The sequence below is a fragment of the Gobio gobio genome (genome assembly GCF_949357685.1).
Source record: "Gobio gobio genome assembly, chromosome: 16".
In the NCBI taxonomy this organism is placed as follows: Eukaryota; Metazoa; Chordata; class Actinopteri; order Cypriniformes; family Gobionidae; genus Gobio; species Gobio gobio.
Window position 1 is genome coordinate 12029965 of NC_137109.1, and position 24365 is coordinate 12054329.

Below are 24365 nucleotides of genomic sequence, written 5' to 3' on the forward strand. Positions count from 1 at the left end.
GCACCTCAAAAAAGAAAAATAAAGAAACTTCATAGTAGTAAACCAATTAAAAGACTCGATGTTTGGGAGGTGAGCCATACAGATACAGAAAGTGACAGTGAAGTCTCTGAATGTAGCCTTACAGGTAGCTTACCTCAGAGTGGTTTTTCTAGTCAAGCTTATAGTGTAGATGACATCAAAAAGTTTTTAAAAGTGACAAAAAATGTAAGGAGAGTTAAAATTGAAGAGTTTTTTCCTGACATATTGCAATTTATTGAGAAGGCAAAAACTTTCCGAAGTGAGAACTGTTTCACCAACCAAGAAGGTTATCGGTTGAAAAAGATACTTACCAAACTAAATGCTCAATCAGAATTCAGTGAAAATAGCCAAAATGGTTAAGTTTTGTGTTTCGTCGTGTTGTTTATTTTCTTTGTTAAGGTGGATGCTTCTTTTCCTGCTTATGGGAGTAGTACATTTTGCTTCTTTAAATATTAATGGAGCAAAAGATAGTAGTAAAAGAGCACAGTTATTTGAGCTAATGGTACAGAAGAAGATTGATGTTTTATTTACGCAAGAAACCCATAGTGATTTATCAAATGCTTCAGATTGGGCAATGGAGTTTGATGGGTTGTCAGTTTTAAGTCATTCTTCCTCCGTGAGTGGTGGGGTTGCAATTTTGTTTTCGAAAAGTTTTATACCCTCATCTTATAAAGTTGATGAAGTAATTAAAGGTAGACTTTTGAAAATTAAAGCTTCTTATGCAAAGAATTTTTCTTTTGAGTTAATTTGTGTTTATGTTCCAAACATTGCAATTGAAAGAATGCTCTTTTTAAACACTCTGTGCAAAGTGCTAAGTGATTGTGATCAAGAGAGCTTTTTATTATTGGGGGGAGATTTTAATTGTACTGAAAAGGTTTTAGATAGGAATCATATTGAGCCACATATGCAGTCACGTAAGAGATTAATTCAATTAATGAAATCCCATGATATTATTGATATATGGAGAAATGTTCATAATACACAAAGACAATATACTTGGGTACATGCATATGAAAATAATTTATCATTGGCAAGACTAGACCGATTTTATGTTCCTTTCAGTCGGTCACGTTCGACGTACGTCGGAACTGACCGACGAATTGGGATCTGATCTCAGAGACCAATCTACTTTGAGTGTATTAAAAACGAGCCAATGGAGATTGGCATGCGATCCACGCATTCCACGCACCGCCCCGCAGCGCGGGTATAAATAAGGAAGTGGAATGCTTGATCATTGCCTTTTTTTTCGGAGCCGAACAGCGTCATTGCTGTGTCTATGAAGAGTGTTATTCGAGTCTCGTGAGAAGGATTGCTGTTCCAGTGCGGGTGTGACGGCGCTTTTCAGCGGGTGGCCGCTTCAGAGGAGATAAAGAGCTGGTTTTGTTGGTTGGCTGGGCGTTTCCATTTCTGAGTGCTCACGCAGGCTTGCACTATCTGAACTGCGTGAGCTGCGGTCATCTCCCTGAGTGCTTCAGCACTGAAAGAGCGGTTTTCCTTTTCTAAAAGAGCAACACGGTTTGACCCTGCGTCTTTTTCAAGATGTCATTCAAACCGTGTGTTTCTGGATGCGGTTGTTTCCTGTCCTCATTTGACGGCCACGATCTCTCTCACAAATAAACATGTGTGATTGCGTTCGTGGGTGATCCATGCTCTCTCAGGAGAGCATGGTCACGTCGGCGCGTTGTTCGTCTCACCTTTCTCGTAAGGGCTCGAGCGTTCAGCGCGCCGTGTGCCGTCGAGCGCCGGCTGACAGCGGGGGTTGCCACGGCAACCCAGCGCGTCACTCGGCACTCTTTAGATGCGCGGTCCAGACTATGAAACCTCAAATGGGGTTGAGTCCCTTTCCTTATTCCCTGATCTAGTTTCTTTTCTGGTGCATCAGAAAAGGACTACTTTAGCTAATAAGCTTTGGTGGACCTGAGGATTACAGTGGGGCATCCCCGCCGGGTACATCTCTTCGGGCCCCCACTCCTCTATCGCATCATGAGCATGCCGAGACTTTGTTCGTGGGTGGTTCATGTTCTCTCATGAGAACATGACCACGTCGGTGCGGTGTTCGTCTTGCCTTTTCATAGGGCTTGAGCGTTCAGCGCACCGTGTGCCGTCGAGTTTGACGGCCACGTTCACTGTTTCACATGCCTGCTGGTAGCTTAGAGATGGGATTGCTGGTCCTTTTAAAACAAGGAGACCTAATGTTTCATTTGTGGCTCTGGCAGAGGACAGATGTCAATTGCTGCATCGGAGAGAGGGCTGTTATGCACTGGAAATGATGATGCTGAGTTTCCCACTATAATGGTGTGTGCTTTTGCTGAATCAGATTCAGAGTTGGCAGCCATGCTTTCCCGGGTGGCTGAGGCGTAGTGCAACGCTTAAATCGCCTTGCCTACCCCGTGCCTTTTTTCCCGGATGGGCATTGGAAAAATTAGCAGTATGGAACTATTTGGTGTCAAAATATGGAACACCAAAAGGGCCGAAATCTGTATAAATTTTTCCCTCTCTCACTACCCTCTGTCCTGCATGTACGAGGGTAGTCCCGACCCAGGGGTTATGCAGGTGGACCTCGCTCTCTGGGCGACGGAAGTCACTGCACGCTCCCTGGGTCAGGCGATGTCCACACTAGTGGTCCAGGAACCTGGGGCTAAACCTGGCAGATATGCGTGAGTCCGACTAAGTTCGGTTCCTTAACGCCCCTGTCTGTCAGGCTGACCTCTTCGGCGACGCCGTCGAGTACTTTGCCCAGCAGTTCTCGATGGCCTAGAAGCAGACAGAGGTGGTTTAAAAAAAAAAAAAATCCTAATTCGCAGCACCTCTGCCTGCTTGTCGCCGAGGGCGCCCCCCCCTGCGTCCGCCTCTGCCCCTGCGAAACCCAGGCAGCAGCCTCCATCTGGGAGGCAGGGTGCCGGACGTAAGGGAGGCACCCAACCCACTCAGGGCTTGCTAGTCTACAAGCAAGCGTAAGGGCAAGCGGCCCTGAGATGGGCAGCCCAGGGAGAACAGGAGCTGCTCCGAGGGAGTTGGTGTCCGCACCCCTCCCTCACCCCCCCGGAGGAGGACCGGGGGCCCTGACTGGTGTCAATACTCTGCCGCTGGCAAAAGCCAATCTTGGACCTGCGTATCCTGAATCGGGCCCTGCACAAGCTCCCGTTCCGGATGCTAACGCAGAAACGCATCTTCGAATGCATTCGTCCCCAAGATTGGTTCGCAGCGATCGACCTGAAGGATGCGTACTTTCATGTCTCTATCCTTCCTCGACACAGACGTTCCTACGTTTTGCGTTCGAGGGGAAGGCATATCAGTACAAAGTCCTGCCCTTCGGGCTGTCCCTGTCGCCTCGCGTCTTCATGAAAGTCGCAGAGGCAGCCATTGTTCCGCTCAGAGAACGCGGCGTTCGCGTCCTCAACTATCTCGACGACTGGCTTATACTCGCCCAGTCTCGGGAGCAGTTGTGCAAACACAGGGACATGGTGCTCAGTCACCTCAGCCTGTTGGGCCTTCGGGTCAACCGAGAGAAGAGCAAACTCTGTCCCGCACAGAGGATCTCTTATCTCGGTATGGAGCTGGATTCGGTCAGCCAGACTGCGCGCCTCACGGAAGAGTGGGTCCGGTCGGTGTTGAACTGCTTGAATTCGTTCAAGAACAGGACGGCGGTCCCACTGAAATTTTTTTCAGAGGCTCCTGGGGCATATGGCATCTGCAGCCGCGGTAACGCCGCTCGGATTGCTTCATATGAGACCACTTCAACACTGGCTCCATGGCCGAGTCCCGAGGTGGGCGTGGCAGAGCGGCCAGTACCGGGTCCCAGTGACTCCTTACTGCCGCCAAACTTTCAGCCCATGGTCCGACGCTTCGTTTCTCCGGGCCGGGGTGCCCTTAGAACAAGTGTCCAGGCATGCTGTGCTCTTCACGGAAGCCTCCTCCACGGGCTGGGGGGCCACGTACAACGGGCATGCAGTTTCAGGTCTGTGGACGGGACCTCAATTGCATTGGCATATCAATTGCCTCGAGTTGTTAGCGGTACACTTGGCACTGCGCCGCCTCAAGGGGCCGCTACGTGGCAAGCATGTACTGGTCCGTACGGACAGCACTGCGGCCGTTGCGTACATCAACCTTCAGGGTGGTCTACGCTCCCGTTGCATGTTCCAACTCGCCCGCCACCTCCTCCTTTGGAGTCAGAAGCATCTGAGGTCGCTTCGTGCCATTCACATCCCAGGTGCGCTGAACCAGACAGCCGACGAGCTCTCTCGCCAGTCGACACCTCCGGGGGAGTGGCGACTCCATCCCCAGGCGGTCCAGCTGATATGGGACCTCTTCGGAGCCGCACAGGTAGACCTGTTTGCCTCTCCGGACTCGACCCATTGCCAGTGGTACTATTCCCTGGCCGGGGGCACCCTCGGCACCGATGCACTGGCGCACAGCTGGCCCCGGGACCTGCGCAAATATGCGTTTCCCCCAGTGAGCCTTCTTGCACAGACCCTGTGCAAGGTCAGGGAGGACGAGGAGCAGGTCTTGTTAGTTGCGCCCTACTGGCCCAACCGGACCTGGTTCCCAGAACTAACTCTCCTCGCGACAGCCCCTCCTTGGCCGATCCCCCTGAGGAGGGACCTTCTTTCTCAGGGACGGGGCACTCTATGGCACCCGCGTCCAGACCTCTGGAAACTCCATGTCTGGTCCCTGGACGGGACGCGGAGGTTCTAGGTGGTCTACCACAGGCAGTGGTGGACACCATCTCTTCTGCTAGAGCCCCCTCTACGAGGCGCCTCTACGCTTGAAGTGGAACCTGTTCGTTGAATGGTGTTCTTCCCACCGGGAAGACCCCCGAAGGTGTTCGGTTAGTGTCGTGCTTTCTTTCCTGCAAGATGGGCTGGAGCGAAGGCTGTCTCCCTCCACCCTCAAAGTGTACGTCGCAGCAATAGCGGCGTATCACGACGCAGTCGAAGGTAAGTCCGTAGGAAAGCACGACTTAATCGTCAGGTTCCTCAGAGGTGCGAGGAGGCTAAATCCTCCTCGTCCAAACTCGTTACCCTCTTGGGACTTAGCTCTAGTGCTCAGAGCACTTCAGAGCCCTCCCTTTGAGCCTTTGCAGTCTGTGGAGCTTAAAATCCTGTCAATGAAGACAGTGCTCCTGACGGCATTGGCCTCCATCAAGAGGGTAGGGGACCTGCATGCACTTTCGGTCAACGAATCGTGCCTAGGATTCGGGCCGGCCAACTCTCACGTTGTCCTGAGACCCTGGCCTGGATACGTGCCCAAGGTTCCTACCACTCCCTTCCGGGACCAGGTAGTGAACCTGCAAGCGCTGCCTTCGGAGGAGGCAGACCCAGCCCAGGCTTTGTTATGTCCCGTCCGCGCTCTCCGCGCTTACGTCGACCGGACTCAAAGCTTTCGGACCTCAGAGCAACTCTTCGTCTGTTACGGAGGCCAGCAGAAGGGAAAGGCTGTCTCCAAGCAGAGGTTAGCCCACTGGATAGTGGATGCTATCGTCTTGGCTTACCAGTCCCAAGACGTGCCTTGCCCGTTCGGGTTGCGAGCACACTCAACAAGGAGTGTTGCTTCTTCCTGGGCTCTGGCTCAAGGCGCCTCACTGACAGATATATGTAGAGCTGCGGGCTGGGCGACACCTAACACGTTCGCTAGATTCTATAGCCTCCGTGTAGAGCCGGTACCTTCCCTTATCCTCAACCCCCGGTGGCCAGTAGCGCTAAGTGCCCGTTCTAAGTGTCGGCTTGCAACGCCACTCCCGCCCTCTGGGCCGGATACGTGCGTCTATTTTTCTCCAGTTGTGTTCCCCGGAAACGGCTAACCCTGTCGAGCTCCTCCGTCACCCCTGCGGTGCCAGACGTTGCGGCCGTCTGACGCCAGGCCTGCACCCGTATGCTTGTGAAACGTGTGTGTAGGCTGGGTTCCATATGTAGCGGTCCCCTCACGGCTACCCCATATGTGTATTCTTCCACGGTACCAGCTACCCTACTCGGCTAGCCCCGTGTCTTTCCCTTGACAGAGCCCGCTCTGTCGTCTCTGGGCGTGTTCTTTCCCCCCTGGGACCAGGCTGGAACCACCCCAGAGACTGCCATATGTTGCACTACCCTGCCAGGTTAGTCCTTATGTGTATTCTGCCACCTAGCCTTCTACTGAAGGACGTGGCTCCGCAGCGTACCATCTCCCGAGACGGGCACGCTTTCCCAGCGTTATCCAATAGTCATACTGAGTGGGTCTTGCAGAAACAGCAGTGACTGACCTCCCTGCTTGGAGCCCTGACTTCCGTACCATCTAAGACGGTCCAGTGCGCTCAAGCAGGACGCTGGAAGGGCCAGCGCCCTGGCGTTTTGGTAGGGATCCCAATTCGTCGGTCAGTTCCGACGTACGTCGAACGTGACCGACTGAAAGGGAACGTCTCGGTTACGTATGTAACCCTCGTTCCCTGAAGGAGGGAACGGAGACGTACGTCCCGTCGCCAGGTGCTGTGCTTCCGTTAGGGGGCCGAGTCACTAGTTCGGCTCCTCAGCAGAAAAAGGCAATGATCAAGCATTCCACTTCCTTATTTATACCCGCGCTGCGGGGCGGTGCGTGGAATGTGTGGATCGCATGCCAATCTCCATTGGCTCGTTTTTAATACACTCGAAGTAGATTGGTCTCTGAGATCAGATCCCAATTCGTCGGTCAGTTCCGACGTACGTCTCCGTTCCCTCCTTCAGGGAACGAGGGTTACATACGTAACCGAGACGGTTTCAAGCATCAATTGAATTTTTTTAAAGATTGTTTAATATGTCCAGTTGGATTTTCCGATCACAGTTTGGTAAAATGTGAGATGTTTGTTGATTGTATAAAACCAAAAAGCGCATACTGGCATTTTAATAATACATTGTTATGTGATAAACATTTTATTGATGTTTTTAAGTTTTTTTGGGCTAATGCACAGTCCATGAAGTCTTCTTTCCAAACTTTACAGCAATGGTGGGAGTTTGTAAAAGCCCAAATTCAACAACTCTGTAAACAATATACTCTCAATGTCACTCAAGATAAAATTGTGTCTATTAAAAAGTTGGAAGAAGATTTAGTCAAACTTCAAGAACTCTTTGAGTTGACTAAAAATGGAACTCATTTAGAGTCTTTTAAAAAAAAGAAAGCTTCTTTGAATGAATTGTTAGAGTTAACTACACAGGGTGCAATAATTAGATCACGTTTTCAGAGTATTGAATCTATGGATGCTCCTTCAAAATTCTTTTTTAATTTGGAGAGGAAAAATGGGCAAAATAGATTTATTCATGCTCTGCGCTCAGAAGTGGGAGTCCTTTTGCTCAATCCTTTAGAGATTAGGAAGAGAGCAGGAAAGTTTTATGAGGATTTATATAAGAGTGAATTGTTGGGTACACAAGGCCCAAATAATGTTTTTCTTGAAAATATGCCGCAGGTATCTGAAGAGGCAAATTTTGGAATTAATAAAGCACTGTCGTTGGAGGAACTGGAGAGGGCTCTTAAAAGTATGGAAAACGGAAAAACGCCCGGAATTGATGGTATTTCAATAGATTTTTATAAAGTGTTTTGGGCAGAGGTAGGTCCAGACCTACTAGAAGTTCTTAGTCAAAGTTTAATTGAAGGACAGTTGCCAAAAAGTTGTCGTAGAGCAATCATTACTTTACTTCCGAAAAAGGGAGATTTAAGTGAGATAAAGAATTGGAGGCCTGTGAGTTTGTTATGTAGTGACTATAAAATACTTTCGAAAGCCTTGGCGAATAGATTAGGAGATGTTTTAGATCAAATTATTCATTTAGATCAGACATATTGTGTGCCTGGTAGGAAAATCTTTGATAACATTTCTTTTATAAGAGATATTTTGGAAAATGGTAAGATTTTTTCAGAGTTTGGTTTAATTTCAATTGACCAAGAAAAAGCTTTCGATAGAGTCGAACACAGTTACTTGTGGAAAGTTTTTGAAGATTTTGGTTTTAGTTCTAATTTTATATCAATGATTAAAGTTTTGTATCGTGACGTTGAGAGTATGTTGAAAATAAATGATGACTTATGCTCTCCTTTTAAGGTTTTAAGAGGGGTTAGACAAGGCTGTGCACTATCTGGCATGCTGTATACGTTAGCCTTAGAACCTCTTTTAATTAAATTGAGAACAGAGATGTCAGGTGTTGCTATGCCAAATTCCACCTATACTGTGAAATTATCAGCTTACGCTGATGATGTGGTGGTATTAATTAAAGATCAAAATGATGTGAACATGATGTTGCGAATATTGAAAGAGTTTAAAAGTGTTTCATCTGCAAAAGTGAACTGGCAAAAAAGTGAAGCCATAAGTGTTGGGAGTTGGTTATATGGAGAGCCCAGTCTTCCAGCTGGTCTGAATTGGACCAGGGATGGTTTTAAATATTTGGGAGTGTTTTTGGGAAAGGAGAATGTTGTTAAGAAAAATTTCGAAGATGTTATTGAAAAAGTAAAAGGGCGCTTAAATAAGTGGAAGTTTTTACTTCCGAAAATGTCTTACAAGGGGCGAATATTGATTATTAACAATTTGATTGCCTCCACTCTCTGGCATCATTTGATTTGTGTAGACCCCCCAGCAGACTTTTTAAGAAAGATTCAGTCAATCTTAATAGACTTTTTCTGGGATAAGCTGCATTGGGTGCCAAAACATGTACTGTACCTTTCTAAAGATGAAGGAGGTCATGGATTAATACATTTGCAGAGTCGAATAGCAGCTTTTCGAATTCAGTTTATACAAAGACTTTTAAAAGACTCAGAGAATGCAAACTGGAGGATCATAGCTTTCTCTATATTGAGAGAGTTTGAAGGACTGGGGCTGGATAAAGCCTTATTTTGGATGGATCTGCAAAAGTTAAAACTCTCCAAGTTTCCTGTTTTTTATCGGAATCTGTTTTAAGTTTGGGCTTTGTTTGAAGTACCAAAGAGAAGGACTGTAAATTCCTTGTATTGGTTGCTGCAAGAGCCATTAATTTTTGGCTCACGCTTGGACCTGTCCAATGAACTGGGTTACTCGGTGATTCAAGAGAATCTTATCAACTCTGGAATTCAAACTATTGGACATGCACTACGGATAACAGGAGCGGATTTTAAAGATGTGCATTCAATGACTGGACAGCTGGGGGTGAGATCTACCCATTTGATTGCCAGAGTACTTGATAAATGGAGGTCAGCCCTTTCTGAAAATGAGTTGAAACTGTTAACAGATTATTCTTCAGGATCTATTAACCCTGATTGTAGTGATCCATTTCCCAGTTTGATTTTAACTCCCTTGTTGGGCGATTGTGAGGGCATTTTTTTTAAAGTTAAAGAGTTGATTGTAATAGCCATTGATTGTGCATCTGGAAAGGAGTGTTATAAAATGTGTGTCAAAGTGTTTAATAAGAAGGCTTTGGATAAAAGAATTGATACCCCATGGCGTAAAGTACTTCAATTAGAAGAAGGGGAACAACCTGAGTGGAGAGTATTGTATAAGTCACCATTGTCTAAGAGAATTGGGGATTTGCAATGGAGATTGTTATATGGGGCTATTGCTGTAAACGCTTTTGTTTCTGTAATTAATCCTGACACTGATCAGAGTTGTCCTTTCTGTATACAAAGGGAACGTCTTTCATGCATTCATGCAGTGTTTAAGGTTAAAGCCTTTATATATTGTTTTAAACAACATTTTTAAATGTTTTAATGAGTGTTTTTCAATGAAGACTTTTATTTGTGATTTCAAATATTCCCAGAGCCGCAAGTATCAGTGTCAGTTGTTTAATTTTGTATTAGGACAGGCAAAAATGGCCATTTACAGTACGAGGAAGGCGAAAGTTGATCAAGGTGTATGTAGTAGCTTAGAAGCTGTGTTTTGGAATTCAATGAAATCTAGAATCTTGATAGATTTTAATTATTATAAAGCAATGGATGATCTTTTAAAGTTTGAATTAATTTGGTGTTGTAAAGGTATATTGTGTGAAATTGTTTATGATGAATTATTTTTTCTTATTTAAGAATTATTATTATTTATTTATTTTTTTAAGTGATTGATGCTTGAATTTGTATGTTGATTGAATGGTTTGTTAATTGTAATAAAGGTGTTTTAAAATCTCAATCTCTCTCTCTCTCTCTCTCTCTCTCTCTCTCTCTCTCTCTCTCTCTCTCTCTCTCTCTCTCTCACACACACACATTGGTGTTAGCATGCTGCTAAGCTAACAATGTGATACTATAAGAAAGCATATATACAGTAAAAAAAGCAGATCCACAGCAGCTTTGGTGCCTATGCTCTGTTGTTATGTATTGTCATCATTTTCCCGCATTCTCATTGGTTTGCTCTCAACCAATGTTCTCATTGAGAAATACAAAAATACTAATAATAAAGATTGTATTATTATTCATTATTATTTCATAAAAAATACATTTATTTGATTAAATCAACACACACACACACACACACACACGCACACGCACACGCACACGCACACGCACACACACACACACACACACACACACACACACACACACACACACACACACACACACACACACACACACATATATATATATATATATATATATATATATATATATATATATATATATATATATATATTACTATTGCAATAATACTATTTTACAGTCAAGTAAAAAAGAGTATTTGATAAAAATTTATATTTTATTATTATTATTATTATAATAAAATATTTTTAAATTAAACTAATACAGAATATATTACTATTGCAATAATATCTAAAATACATAAAAATTATAATTATACATATATTTATAGTTTAATATATTTATATAATGATTTATAAATATATTATAATTTATATTTTTAACAAAACAACTGTAAAATTATAACACCAATATGTAAGCAGCGCACTAGTTTTTGGAACGGAGCCTAAATGTTTTTTGATCACAGTGAATGAATCAGTTTGATTCTGTGATGCTCTCTGTGTTTGTTTGCAGCATAAAGTGAAAAAGACTACCAACTGCTTTTCAATCTTTATAAACCTATAATCAGAACAAACATTCTAACAACATGGATGAAAAGCCCGCAATGGCAATAACAACATCATGAATTCACCTTGAAATAAATCAATAGCCTCTTGAGGACAATATGATTATCCAAGTCTGGTTTATGCTTCTTCTAAATGTTCTATTTATCAGGTCATTATATCCTCATTCCAGCAGTGTTAAACTCTACACACCGCCAGAGATGCTCTTTGATTCGCTCACAAAAGTTAATCAGCCATAAACATGAATGGGATGACAACACATTCAGATTTACTGACACATTCAGTCAACCGGAGGTAGATTGACTGACTGCAGTATTGATGGAGGAATGGGGGTTTGTGGGAGTTTGGCCTGAGGAATGATGAGTAGCCTATATCGACCGCTCTGACTGTTTTCCCCTGAGTCTTGGTGCTGTGAACAGATGGGCGGAAAGGTGGACAAAAAAATAAATACAAAATTACAAAAAAGAACACGATTCACTGGATTAACAGAAATATATCAGTGGACATCAGTGTTTAAAAAGTAGTAGTTTAAAAAAAAGACATCATATCACAACATTATTTTGATATGACTTTTTTTTTTGTAACACTTTAAGGTTCTATTTGTTAACATTTGTTAACAGTATATTACTTAACATGAACTAACAATCATACATATTTTGGAAACAATTTACAATAAGGTCTCATTTGTTAACATTAGTTTTTCCATTAATTTAATTTAGCAAAATAATTTAACCAATTTCAAGACTCAAATAGGCAAGAAATTTGGAAAAAACAAAAAGAGTTGGAATGACTGTTGCTCCAAGAGTACTACAGAGAGAGATGCTATCAAAATTTCCCGAGAAACCCTGAGGTTTGCAAAACATGTGACTAGCTACAGTAATTAGCTAAAGTCATTGATTTGATCATTGATTTTTTGATGAAATGTTGACAGGATGCTGGTAGAAACCTACAAACGGATCTTTGACCATGAAAGAATGACCTCTAGCAGGCGCATCTTACTAATGATGCAATACGGTTCACTCGGTCCATTAACAACCCAGACCCCGTTCTTGATATCAGGATAAATGAGCTGGGGTCATTCATTTGACTTGGGGTCAAAGTTCATTGGTTAAAACCGAGCCGAGATGTGATAGGGACCCGGGCGGTCACAAGGAGAATCGCACCGAGATTTAAACACAGGAGCGATGTTGGAGTCCAAAAAGGTGTTTATTAAAGCGTATGTGCAAAATGTGCAAATAAATATGGTTAAGAGAAATAAAACCGGTTATCTATTCTGCCCTATAAGGTAAAAGGCAGTAACTTCCTTTTTGGTGGAAAATGAGTTATTAATATTTTTGCGACATTCAAGCCCTCCTTTATCATGTGGATAAGTATCTTGATTCAATTCCATTGTTTTATCGATAAAATTAGTTGTTTTAACAGTACCTTCCAAAAGCCCAGGAGAAACCAAGGCAGAACACCATAACACCAGCTCTTTGCCTTTGTTTTAGAACGCATAAATTGAGTTTGGATACTCTGCTACTGGTTAGCCGCTGTGTGGAAGTTACTGTGTCAGCTTGGAGTTACGGTGTTCTGCTTTTGTTTTACTGTCCATTAAAGTTTGCAGCGTTTATATTACAGTGCAGCCTGTGTCATACATCTGTCACTGAAGCACTTCTGACACACATGATACCTGAATAAAAGTGTAGGTAAAACAAATAGTTGAGTGGTTGTTTTTACTAATAGCGTTTAAGGATGGTTGAGATGGCTTTAAAATGCAGTCATCAGGGTCAAGGTAAGAAATTATGTAACACAAAAGATGCATTAGACTAACAAATTAGATAGATAGCAATCTACTTCATTTGCTAGTAGCGTATAGCATAAATAGGCAGCTATCCAATGAATAGGCTATACAACTATTCCATATAAAAAAAACAATTTTAAATCATCCAAAATAAATGCCATGGTCACTGGATTTTATACAGGTGTTACTATAATGATTTTGTAAATGGTGAACAGCAACCAAATATCGATAATGTGGAAGTTGCTGACATTTGCCTTGGTGAGACTTCTCACTTTGTGCAGACAATGCAAAGGCAGAGTACAGTAACTTCAAAATAGGGGTCAAAAGTCAAGTTTGAGCTCAATATTTTTTTTTATGTAGATCATTTTCATTACTAACACATCTAATTGACATGATATCCAGTGTCCTACCTATAATTAATTTGGCTGGACAACTAAAAATCGTTAAAGTCATTTTTGCCTTTGTAGGGCAGTATTGAGGACAGAGTTTCAGTGTGTTCAAGCAGCGCTACAATAACCTTATTCAAATTCCCTCAAAAACCATGATCCATCCTCCAATCCTCTCTTCCACAATTGATGGCTGCCTTATAGATGACCTTTTATGCAAAATTGACTTTTATATTGTTTTTGAACATATTTACGTATCTGCAGTGCGTGTGAAAAAACACCCTTTTGTGGTAAAAATCCGTCCACTCCATTTGTTATTTTCCCCATAAATCTGAAACAGCATCTCAAAATGAGCCATTCAGGAAAGTACTCCATTGTGACGTCACATTGCATAGGCCCTGCCCACGACCGACATGGAATCAGCCCTATTAGCATAGCTCCTCCCCTGAGTGAACTGTACACACTCCGCCATGTGTATCTCCTTGCCAAATAATTTAACCGCAGCATTTAATTAAGAAGTGTATTCTTATTAAAACCACTAAAGTTATTCAATCAAGAGCAGTGAGTGATTGTCTGTTTCTATTAGTATATTGTATTATTATATTAGCAGTGTATACAGCAGTAGGTTAATAAACACACAAAATGATGAAGAACAAGAGTTAAAACAAGTCAATAAATACAATAAATAGGACAGATAAAACCAACACACACAAACATTTCCATAAATGGCTAAAATGAGCACTTCAATACAGTTCGCACTTTCTTTAAGGCCACACCCACTCTGCTAAAACAGGAAAAATAAAGCAGTAAATCATGTACGTACATATTATAAAATGCACAGGAACAGTAAGAACACAGTAAAAACAGTGATGGAAGACAACTTCAAGGTCTCTCCTTCACACGAGAGAGCAGAGCTGAGAAGACCAGAAGAGAATTGAGATTCAACACGTGTTGAGTATAAACAGCTCATTCAGCCGTGCCGTTAAAACCGGTTCAAAGGATGTGAAGAGATGAAAGGATTCCTCCGTCCTCTATCTTGAAAATATGCTCCTTGTCTTTCAACGGCAGAAATATTATTACTTATTCATTCTGCTTTGTCTTTTCAAGCTCTCGTATCATCACTAAAGTGTCAACGGCGGGTACATTTTATACCAGCTGGATGCTAAGACCAGCATGAACTTCCTTTGAGCCCTAACACAAAACCGAGAAGAACCGTACCTGCTTAGAAGAATGCTTTATTGCTCAGACGTTGCTCTTTCCTAGCTGATGACATTTGATGGCATTCTCAGCTATGCTTCATTTAGGTATGAAAAGTTGGAGAAAACTAAAATTACTGATGCAACTAACTAAACTACATTTTTCAGTAGTTTGACAGGAGCTAAATTTGTCCTAAGGCAGTAATTGAACACTACTTGAAGTCTCCTCTCTCTCATGTAGTCCTAAGAAGTAAGTGGCGTTCAAAATGTCTAGTTTAATTAGTTGGACGAAACGTTTTGGTGAACCAAATCAAGCAATTCAAACTAATCAAGGGATTAAATTGAATAAGGTTTATTTGGCTTATTTGAGATACCAAATGTCAATAATAGACGAGAGTACTTGGCACCTTCAGTCTGGGGAGGAGCTAAATAAATGCAGTCAAGATGGCCATTGCTTTGTTGTGATACATTGGGTATAAATCAAGGGGGTCATGAACTGAGAATTCAAATTTCACTTGATCTTTTGTCTGTTAAGAGTTCGTTATGCTATACAAATGTCCTGTAAGTTTCAAAACTCAATACTTCTTTGTTATTCCAAAAACAGCTTTTATTGAAACCAAGGCCAGAAATCCAAAGTGTGGAATTATGACGTGACGTCTATATTACTGCATCTTTGGCACCGCCCACTGACGAGTTAGTGAATAGTGACATGAGAACGGATCAATAGCCCAAATTTAAATACGTTTACACGACAACGATTTATTAAAAAACAGATGACAACGTTGTCAAAACGATCCAAAAATCTGTGAAAATTACTAAAATGGCTGTATTTTAGTACAAAAAACACCCCGAGAACATGTAACATGTAATAGGCATGCACATGACGTCACGGTTTTCACAGATTCGCGTTTTTATTGTTTACATGGAGGCGGTAAAGGTATCGTTTTCAAAACCTTGCACTTTGAAACCCGTTTTCAAAAGCTTGCATTTTCAGGCCCCTAAAATGCCATTGTTGTGTAAATTAACAGCCAAATTGCATAAAAAGTTTTAAGTTTACAGTTGAAAATGGTGTCGTGTTAACACCCTTAAAGCTACATTATGTATTTTTTTGCCGCTAGGGGTAGCTAACCTCTTCAAAACAATAACAAAGGTGTAGATTGATGACGCAGTGAATGAGCGTAATCACGGAACTTGTCGTCATACCGATGGATCTAATAATGTTTATGGGGAAATAATGTTTATGGATGAGTGAATGAAGTCATGTTTTTTAACATGACTGTGGTATGAAGTAGGGCGCGATTACTAATGAGAGGCAGATATCAGCGCCACAAGCGTGGGTCCCGGGGGATATAAAGAAATGAGGACATTTCATTCCACCGAACTACCTGCAAGTGCTGAATTACTACTCATACAGGTCAGTTTATTTGACAAATTAGAACTGTGAGGAAACTCAACGCTTTTTCACTACACTATCTAAACTGCATTTGATTGTTGTTGAAAGTTATGTTATTCTGTGTGTTAGTTTGTTGGCTGTATGAGACTAGCAGTAAACTACATCAACATTAGAAAATCATACTGAGATATTCTAATATTTCATCGTGTTGAGCTACATGACATTGATTTGATTTATGTAGATTTGCTCACCTGTCTAATAAAGCACATGAACGGCATCTCTGTCAAGTCGAAGTTTGTTCGCCATCTCGAAAAAGCCATGTCGATACAGGTCCTCTTTTGATTTCTCATTTTGTTCCAAAGTCTGCTTGCCATGGTCTATAATGTTTGAACGAAACTACAACAGCGTGCCTCTAGACATTACGCAGTTGTCCACGTCTGTTGCCATGGTTTCTACCACAGTAAAAGCGGAAACCAAGGGTAACGCTGATATGCCGCCATTGACAGGCGACTCCCTCACACATCACGGTTCCTTGGTTAAAATCACAATTGTCTCACGATTACAAATAGTTGGACACATTTGGGATATTGTAAGTACTCAACAGAACGAAATATATATAACACTGGCCTAGTTGTTTTGGGATATTTTACTGCAAAAACGTACGTATTGCATCTTTAATTACCTTCCAAAAGATCCTAATGCTAGGAATGTGTTATTTTATTTATTTTCAACAATGTGAACATCTCGCCAGTGCATTATTTGTTTGTAATACATTTCACGGTGGATTATTTGTAGCCTAGAAATCTAGACGCACCCTAGCGGCAGCAAATATAGGGCGTCTAGCAACTCTCCGTTGGCTTGCGAGCTGGAAAAACCAAACTCTAGTCAGGCCAATCACATCGTGTATAGAGTCGGTGGGCGGCCTTAACATAATGATGGCAGAGTTGTGGAGATTCCGTGTTCTACTTGAAAACAAATGTTTTTTGTGCATTTTTTGCAGTATTTACATGGGTTGTAACTCATGTTGAGAGAAACTCAAAACGCTGCATGCGTCAAATGTCTGTGTAAGCATACGAGTCAAAAGAAGTATACTTGGCAAGACTTTGCGTTCGCCCGTGCGCATACACTCACGTACACGTAAAAAAAACGTATACTTTCAGCTAAATGCCTGATCTTTAATCAGTGATTTCTGATGTGTAATTATTCAAGTTCAGACAGATTTTCTTTGTCTCAAAATCATTCAAAACTGTTTATGCATCAGTAAATCAAGCCAGTGACTAAACAGTGAACTTCACATTGTTTCTCTTAGTAGCATGAAAATAAACTGTTATTTCAATTGTGATTACATTATTTACACACAGCCATTAAAGAACGCTCCCTTTACAATCGATGGAGCTGTCAATCACAGCGTGAGTTTATCTGGACACTTGCCAAAACTTCTGTTATGTAATCAATGAAGCTGTTACACTGCACAATGAAGCTCTTACTGTTTTTGCATTGGGTTTGCAATGTTAGCTATGGTGAAAGCATTCGTGAGAGTGCAGAAATCATGTTGCAATGATGAGATCACTGCATTCACACGATCAACAGACTGTCTGTCATCTGCTCAATGCTCATCACTGCAACCTTTCATATGATGGCAATAGATCTAAATATAATGCAATAATCAATACTTTTCACGATTAGTTAATCTCAACAGCTGTAATAGTAAAAACATAGTAAAAGTGTTCGAGAGGTTTCCACATGAAATACTTATTTCATATGCAAAGATGTTAGCCAGTTACAGCAGTGGGCGTTTACACCGAATTCTCACAGCAGACACGCCCCTTCAAACAGAGCGTTCAAATCAGAGACTAAAATCAGGGTACAAAATATCCATTTATTTATGAATTGTGACCATTTTTGATGTAAAAATCATATTAACTTTATAAGTGCACTCCAGGAAACATTATAACATAATAAAACAATGCAGCTCATGACCCCTTTAAATTCTTTTGCTTTTATATGAAAAATATTATAAACAAGACACCCAGTTATTTAATTTCCCCCTATAAAAACGTTTTTTCATCCATTTTTATTTGAATAAAAACATAAAGTTTACGTTATTATTTTTTTTAGAAATGTCAACAATCATCTATCCCATGCAGAGGTCACACTGTCAGTCTTTAAATATTTTTTTTTTAAAGGGAATAAACCATCACGGTTGATTAAACCAATGAGCATAAAGATGTGTCGTCAGCAAGTCATTTCCCATCATGCCTTTCGTCAGTGCAGTCAGGGGCATTTGCGTCCGACTGTGCCATCTGGCACTTTTTTCCACCTTTACGTCATTATGACGTTGGACCACACCTGGAGAAATTTCTAACCGGCATGCATATTTTAGTGATCACCAGAATTGGATTTGAACCGATTTGTGTAAATAAGTTTCCATTGATGTATGGTTCGTTAGGATAGGAAAATATTTGGCTGATATACAACTATTTGAAAATCTGGAATCTGAGGGTGCAAAAAAATCTAAATATTGAGAAAATCACCTTTAAAGTTGTCCAAATTAAGTCCTTATCAATGCATATTACTACTGATAATACATTTTTTATATATATTTACGGTAGGAAATTTACAAAATATCTTCATGGAAAATTATCTTTACTTTTTTGGCATAAAAAGAAATAATAATTTTAACCCATACAATGTATTGTTGGCTATTGCCACAAATATACCGTGTGACTGGTTTTGTGGTCCAGGGTCATATTTTACTCATCTCAAATGAGCCTAGTGATACAAATGAATCAAATGATTCATTGGGATGAATCAGAATCCCTGTACCAGTAGTAAATGTATCTGTTCAAGAAGGTAGATAGTAGCTCAGATCATTTAGACTTGGAAGAATTTGAGGAGAAATGAATTTGATGAGTTCATATTGAGACCTCTGACTTTTGACAGCAGACTTTGGTAACATCTAAATGCAGTTTGAGGCATTGTTGAAATATCTTCTAAAACCCTAGAGCAGGCAAAAGTGAGATTGCTGGGTTTTCTCAGGAGAAAAAAAAACCACGCTTCTGCAAAAGTATTGATTTAATTTTACTAATGTCTAGGAGAATCTACTGAGGATTGTCATTTCTTTTCTGTGACACTACTGTGAGCTCACGCTCCTTCTACGCTTATTAAAGGATGGATGACTATACAGCGAAAGACAGATCCATAAGGTTCATTCAAATCCTGCATGCCGTTACAGCCTTTGTTAGCGAAACTAATCTGCTAATGGAAAAATGTCAGTGACACTTACGTAGTGACAAAACATTTGAAAAATGATTTATTTTATGTCAGCCAATGGAGAGCTGCTTCATAATAGCACCACACAAATCAATAAAAACAGGGGCCCGGTATCTCTCTTTAATCTGGGCTAATGTACTTCTGTTGTCACCGTAAGAACCATAATGTTCTCCTGGCTTCATCATCATAACATCAGACACACACTAACTACACTGATAAAACTGCTAGAGATATACGAGATCCAAATGCACTTAAGGTTATTTCTTAAGAGTTAGTGCCAAGCTTTGTTCAAATCCATTACGCTCAAGACGTAGTGATAAACTCGTCTCTGGAGAAGAGCAAGAAAAATTTCAGCCTTCATATCTGGTCCTTATGGCATCTTTCATCTTTAACTGGATATCAAAAGCAAGACGTTTAATTCAGACACTACTACAACTCACCTCCAAGTCCGGGTCTCAGCCGGTTGTCGTAGCCGTCCAGCAGGCGGTCCAGGATGCGTGTGAAGAGTGTGATGTTGTTTTTGAAGGCATCTGTTGTGGCATCTGCGGACACTGACCTACACAACAAAAGCGTAAAACGTCAAGAGTATGTGTGAACTTAACAGTCTCATCATGAACAGGATGGGAAAGACTTCAAAGATGATTGAAAAAAACGAAGACGGTGAATGTACAGACAGGCTGAAAGTAAGAATTTCCGGACCTTCTAAATGCTCTTGACGTCTTTTAGGACTTTAATCCTAGTTTCATATGCAAGTTACAGCTCTTGTTTAAGATGTTCTGAGAATCATTGCACTGGATTCAAATTCAATTTTAAATCATATACGCAGGCTTGGGAAGCTTTGAAGAAAGCATATGGTCAAGTAAGACTAAAGTAGTAGCAAGTTGCGGTACAACGTATTTAAAGACGGAATATATTTTAGATAATAATCAGGTTGTATATTTAAAAATAAGTATTTTTTTCTGATACGAAAACCATGAGGATATCACTTAAAGGGATAGTTCACCCAAAAATGAAAATTCTGTCATCCTTTACTCGCCCTCAAGCTGTTTCAAAATCTGTATAAATTTCTCTGTTCTGCTGAACACAAAGGAAGATATTTGGAGGAATGTTTGTAAGCAGATCTCGCCCCCATTGACTACCATAATATTTTTTTTTCCGTACTATGGTAGTCAGTATGGGCTGAAATCTGCTTAGTAGAATTTTCATTTTGGGTGAACTATCCCTTTAATATGTGACCCACCTATTTACATATATAGTATATTTACACTAGCATTGGTTAAGGTTATGGTGAAGGGTAGAGTTATGGATCAGTGTTTGGTGTAGGCAATCAGCACTGTAACTGACATGACCAATGAAATCTTTAGAATCTGCTGCAGGGCGGAATTTCTGCTGAATGCGGAAAAACAAAACAAAACATTGTTTTGGAAAAATAATCAAACTTCACACTAAATAGAGCTAATAAAACACTAAATCAAAGGCATAATAAAAGACAACATTAAATTTTTTTTTTTTTTTATTATTTTACTAACTTAATAAACAACAATATAAATAACACGCAGACAATTTTATTATTTATATACAAAGTAATTATTTTCAACCAATTCATAATAAAACACTGAATCAAAATGTATTTATTATTTTATTTTATTTTATTTTATTTTAATAAATGAATGAACAAATTAATTAATTAATTAATTAATTAATTAATGACATGTAGCTAATTTTGACTTTTGTTAGTAATGATTTTTAACCACTTCATAATTAAACACTTAATCAAAGGTATAATGTTAAACAACAGCAGCAACAAAAAAAAGGGGAAAAAAAGTATGTTATAAATCAACAAAAATGTAAAATAAATCAATCAAATTAAATATGTTAAATTGTGCTGACAAACACTGTACAAAAAGTCAGTAAAAATAGAGCACAATATACTGTATAAATATGAAGGATTTTTTTCCGTGAATTATGCATTGCATTAGGCTGTGGTTTATGGAAACCAAGTTAATGGAAATTTCTGTAAAATTACTGGATAATGTCCTGGCAGTACATTTTGACCAGGCTGTCAAAATGTACTTTCACAACACATGCAAAAACAAGAGAGAACCAACAAAATATTAATAACTTATTATGTAGTCAGTGTATATGAGCTTTTTGTTTTTTTAGTAAAGTGCATAGTAAAATAAGACCTGTAATTTTTGTGCCAAATATTTTTGTCAGATAAATACCTTAAGGCTTCATTAAGTTTAGTATTTTGTTCTTCTCTCGTTTTTAAAATATATATGAATATGTAATTGAACTTGCAGGGTCATTAAAAAAAAATATTCCCTCCGGACATCACTTCTGGCCACTCATACCGTATATAACATGACAGGCAGCCAGACAATTTTGTATGTGATGACAATATTCTTATACAACTTCATTGAACTGAAAAGACTAAACAAACTTTTGAAGTTTTGCTGGAATGAATAAGACTTCCCAATGCGCGAAAGAGGACTATCTAGGAGACTGCTTTGATTACTGCCTTAGTTTGCTTGTGCACAAAGTGTTTTGTCAGACTACGGACTTAAACATTTTTTTTTTATAATAATTCTGGAAAAGTTAGTGTTGCTACAGCAACTCCCCAACACCGCTCTGACGTTATAAGATCCTTCTCTCTGTTCCACATGTTCGTTCTACATACAGGGAAGTTTATGTGCAACGCTGCTCAAGAATATAATTAACATACTTAAGCATAATTGGCTTAATTAGCATAAGCAATCATGCATGCATTATGAGCATCAGATCTATTTGCTAGCTGACTGTCAAACCCCTTTAAATATAAGAACGCACTCTCTCTGTTCCAAAGCCTAGTGAGCTACACCTAGTCAGCATTTTGAGACATTTGGCCAAATTCTAAGAAAGCATTGCATGCATGAACGGATGAATGCAACAAACTGAAAACAAAGCAATAGATATATCAATTGAGGCATATTTTCAGATTATAGGAATTTTACAAGAAAATTGAATTTTTGGTCTTTTTACTTCATGTTTAATTCAATGTATTAATTGCCATTTCTTTGTAATTATTTTTGAAACAGTGAAAAAGTAAATACCTACACCATTTATTTTCAGTATAATGCTGCATTCATGCCATGTCATAATTATCGTAAATTTGTTGACAACACATCTTGTAATTACAATAATTATGACATGGCATTAATTCATTCATTCATTAAAACAAATATTTTAATTTTAATTTTTATTCATTGTTTTATTATGAAGTGGTTAAAATAATAACTGATAAAATAATAAAATTGCCTGCATGTCATTTATTTAGTAAAATAATTATTTGTTGATGTTGTCTGTCGTTATACTTTTGATTTAGTGTTTTATTAGCTCTATTTAGAGTAAAGTTTCAGTGGTACAGTGGTACAGCATTCTCATGGTACAAGTAGGAGCTCTCCGAAAATTCCCAGTTGTAATTACGAGCTCTACAAGGACATGTTGAAGAGACAAGTTGAAATCTCGTCATTACGTTACGACAAGGCGTGAACACACCTTTAATACACTTTAAATATTTGAATTCTAGAAAGTATCAATAAAATCTAATTAGACTATTTAATCCAATATTTGTGTTTTATATGAGTATCTCATTTTTAGTTTAAAAAGCATCCTAATGTCAAACTCTATTGGAATCCTCCATGAATCGTGGGGTCGAGCTGTCGAGCTAATGAAGTTGTTGTCTATGTAGGCAGCAGCGAGGAAGCTCACTAGGTTTTGGAACAGAGCCATAGATTGTAAACGGACATGCCTGTGCAAGTTGTTGTAAACGTGATTTCTGTCCAAAACAGCTCTCTCCAAAGTAGCTCAGCTGGCAAATCACCATATGTATAATTCTGCGCTCTGCCACGGGGTGATACCTCATTATAGGGCAAATTTGTAGCTAATCCCTATATAGGCCTGAAATACATCAAGAGTATTTAATATGAGCTAATTACATGGTTTTGAAGCCGGTCATAATGCTAGCATCTGGGTGAGCGCAAAGCACAAGAAACCTGAAGGGAATATGGTAGCACTTTAGTATTGTGTAATTAAGTATTTACAAATCATTTGAAAATAGTTCATTAATAGTTTATAAAATGTAGTTAATACAATACAAATAGTGAGTTCTTCATTCATTGTCACTGTAATTAAAAGTGTTATTGGTTAATTAGCTCATGTGTAAAGAGTTAAATAATGTTAACAACGTACATCAACTTTCTTAGTAGTCCTCAATTAATTCATTATAAATGTTTTTCCATTCATTTTTTTGTACAAAGTGTTTAGCCCTACGAGGACGTGAACGCTTTTTACAAGTTGAAATCTCGTAATTACAATAATCGCTAACAGTAACAACAATCGCTAGCGACCCGAGGTGTGTAACAGTGTACGTATATTTTTTTTCAATAATTGAATCTTTAGTCATGGAATAAGTACAATTCACATTCATTCCACATCAAGGTGACAATGTCCGATACACAATGATGAAGTGATGTTTTACTCATAGTTACTGCAGACAGAAAACAAAAGAATAGTAAGTATCATCAGCAAAACTTGAAATGGCTCAGTGATTTACTGCAGAGCAAGAACTGAACCAGGGCCGGCCCTGACAAATTTGCTGCCCTAGGCAAGATTTTACTTGGTGCCCCTTGTATCAAGGTTTAGCACTTCACATTATCAGTCTAAGTTGTGGAAACACTCGTACTGTTTTATTTTTGTAATGCATTGATGTTTTATTTTTATTGTTGTTATTGTTTTATATGATGTCCAGTCCATTCTACCCCATCATTATGTTCATGATATTATTATTGTTTTTTATTTGTTAAAGGCTGATGATAGTAAAACTGTACAAATATTACACCTATGCCACATTACAGCCTAAACACAAATAGCAAGAGTAATTGCATCTAACATTCATGCACAAACTATTCATTAAGAACTAGCAAAAGTGTTTGTTTTCCAGTAGATGGCAGCAATCTTCCACTAAACTATGAGCATTCATTCTTTTACCAGGAATTCAACTGAGAAATTTTGATATTTAATGTGAATTTTACATAAAATGTTGCCATTTTAAATAAACCTGTATATAAATATCATTACTAATTTCGGCAAATACATTTTAAAATTGCTATACACCCCCTTAAAACTGCACAACTGCAGAGTAAAAACATTAGGCTATTAAAAAAGTGATATTACATGCGTGTAATATTTTTATATTATTTATTTTTTACAAAATCACACTGGCTGTGGCCTCTGGAGAACCCAGAACAGCTGCTTGCATAAAGTTTAAGGTACAAATAACTGGAATTAATT

General features: G+C 39.7%; 1 protein-coding gene across 1 annotated transcript in view; it reads right to left on the reverse strand.

Annotated features, from left to right (window-relative positions):
• The window catches only part of gabra2b (gamma-aminobutyric acid type A receptor subunit alpha2b), a gene marked incomplete at its 3' end in the record, with an annotated part of 120896 nt that overhangs the window by 91458 nt on the left and 5073 nt on the right, over window positions 1–24365 (reverse strand). The window contains exon 3 of the mRNA XM_079838528.1: window positions 19475–19590. Coding sequence (XP_079694654.1) covers window positions 19475–19590 — 116 coding nt within the window. The remainder of the gene's footprint in view (window positions 1–19474; window positions 19591–24365) is intronic.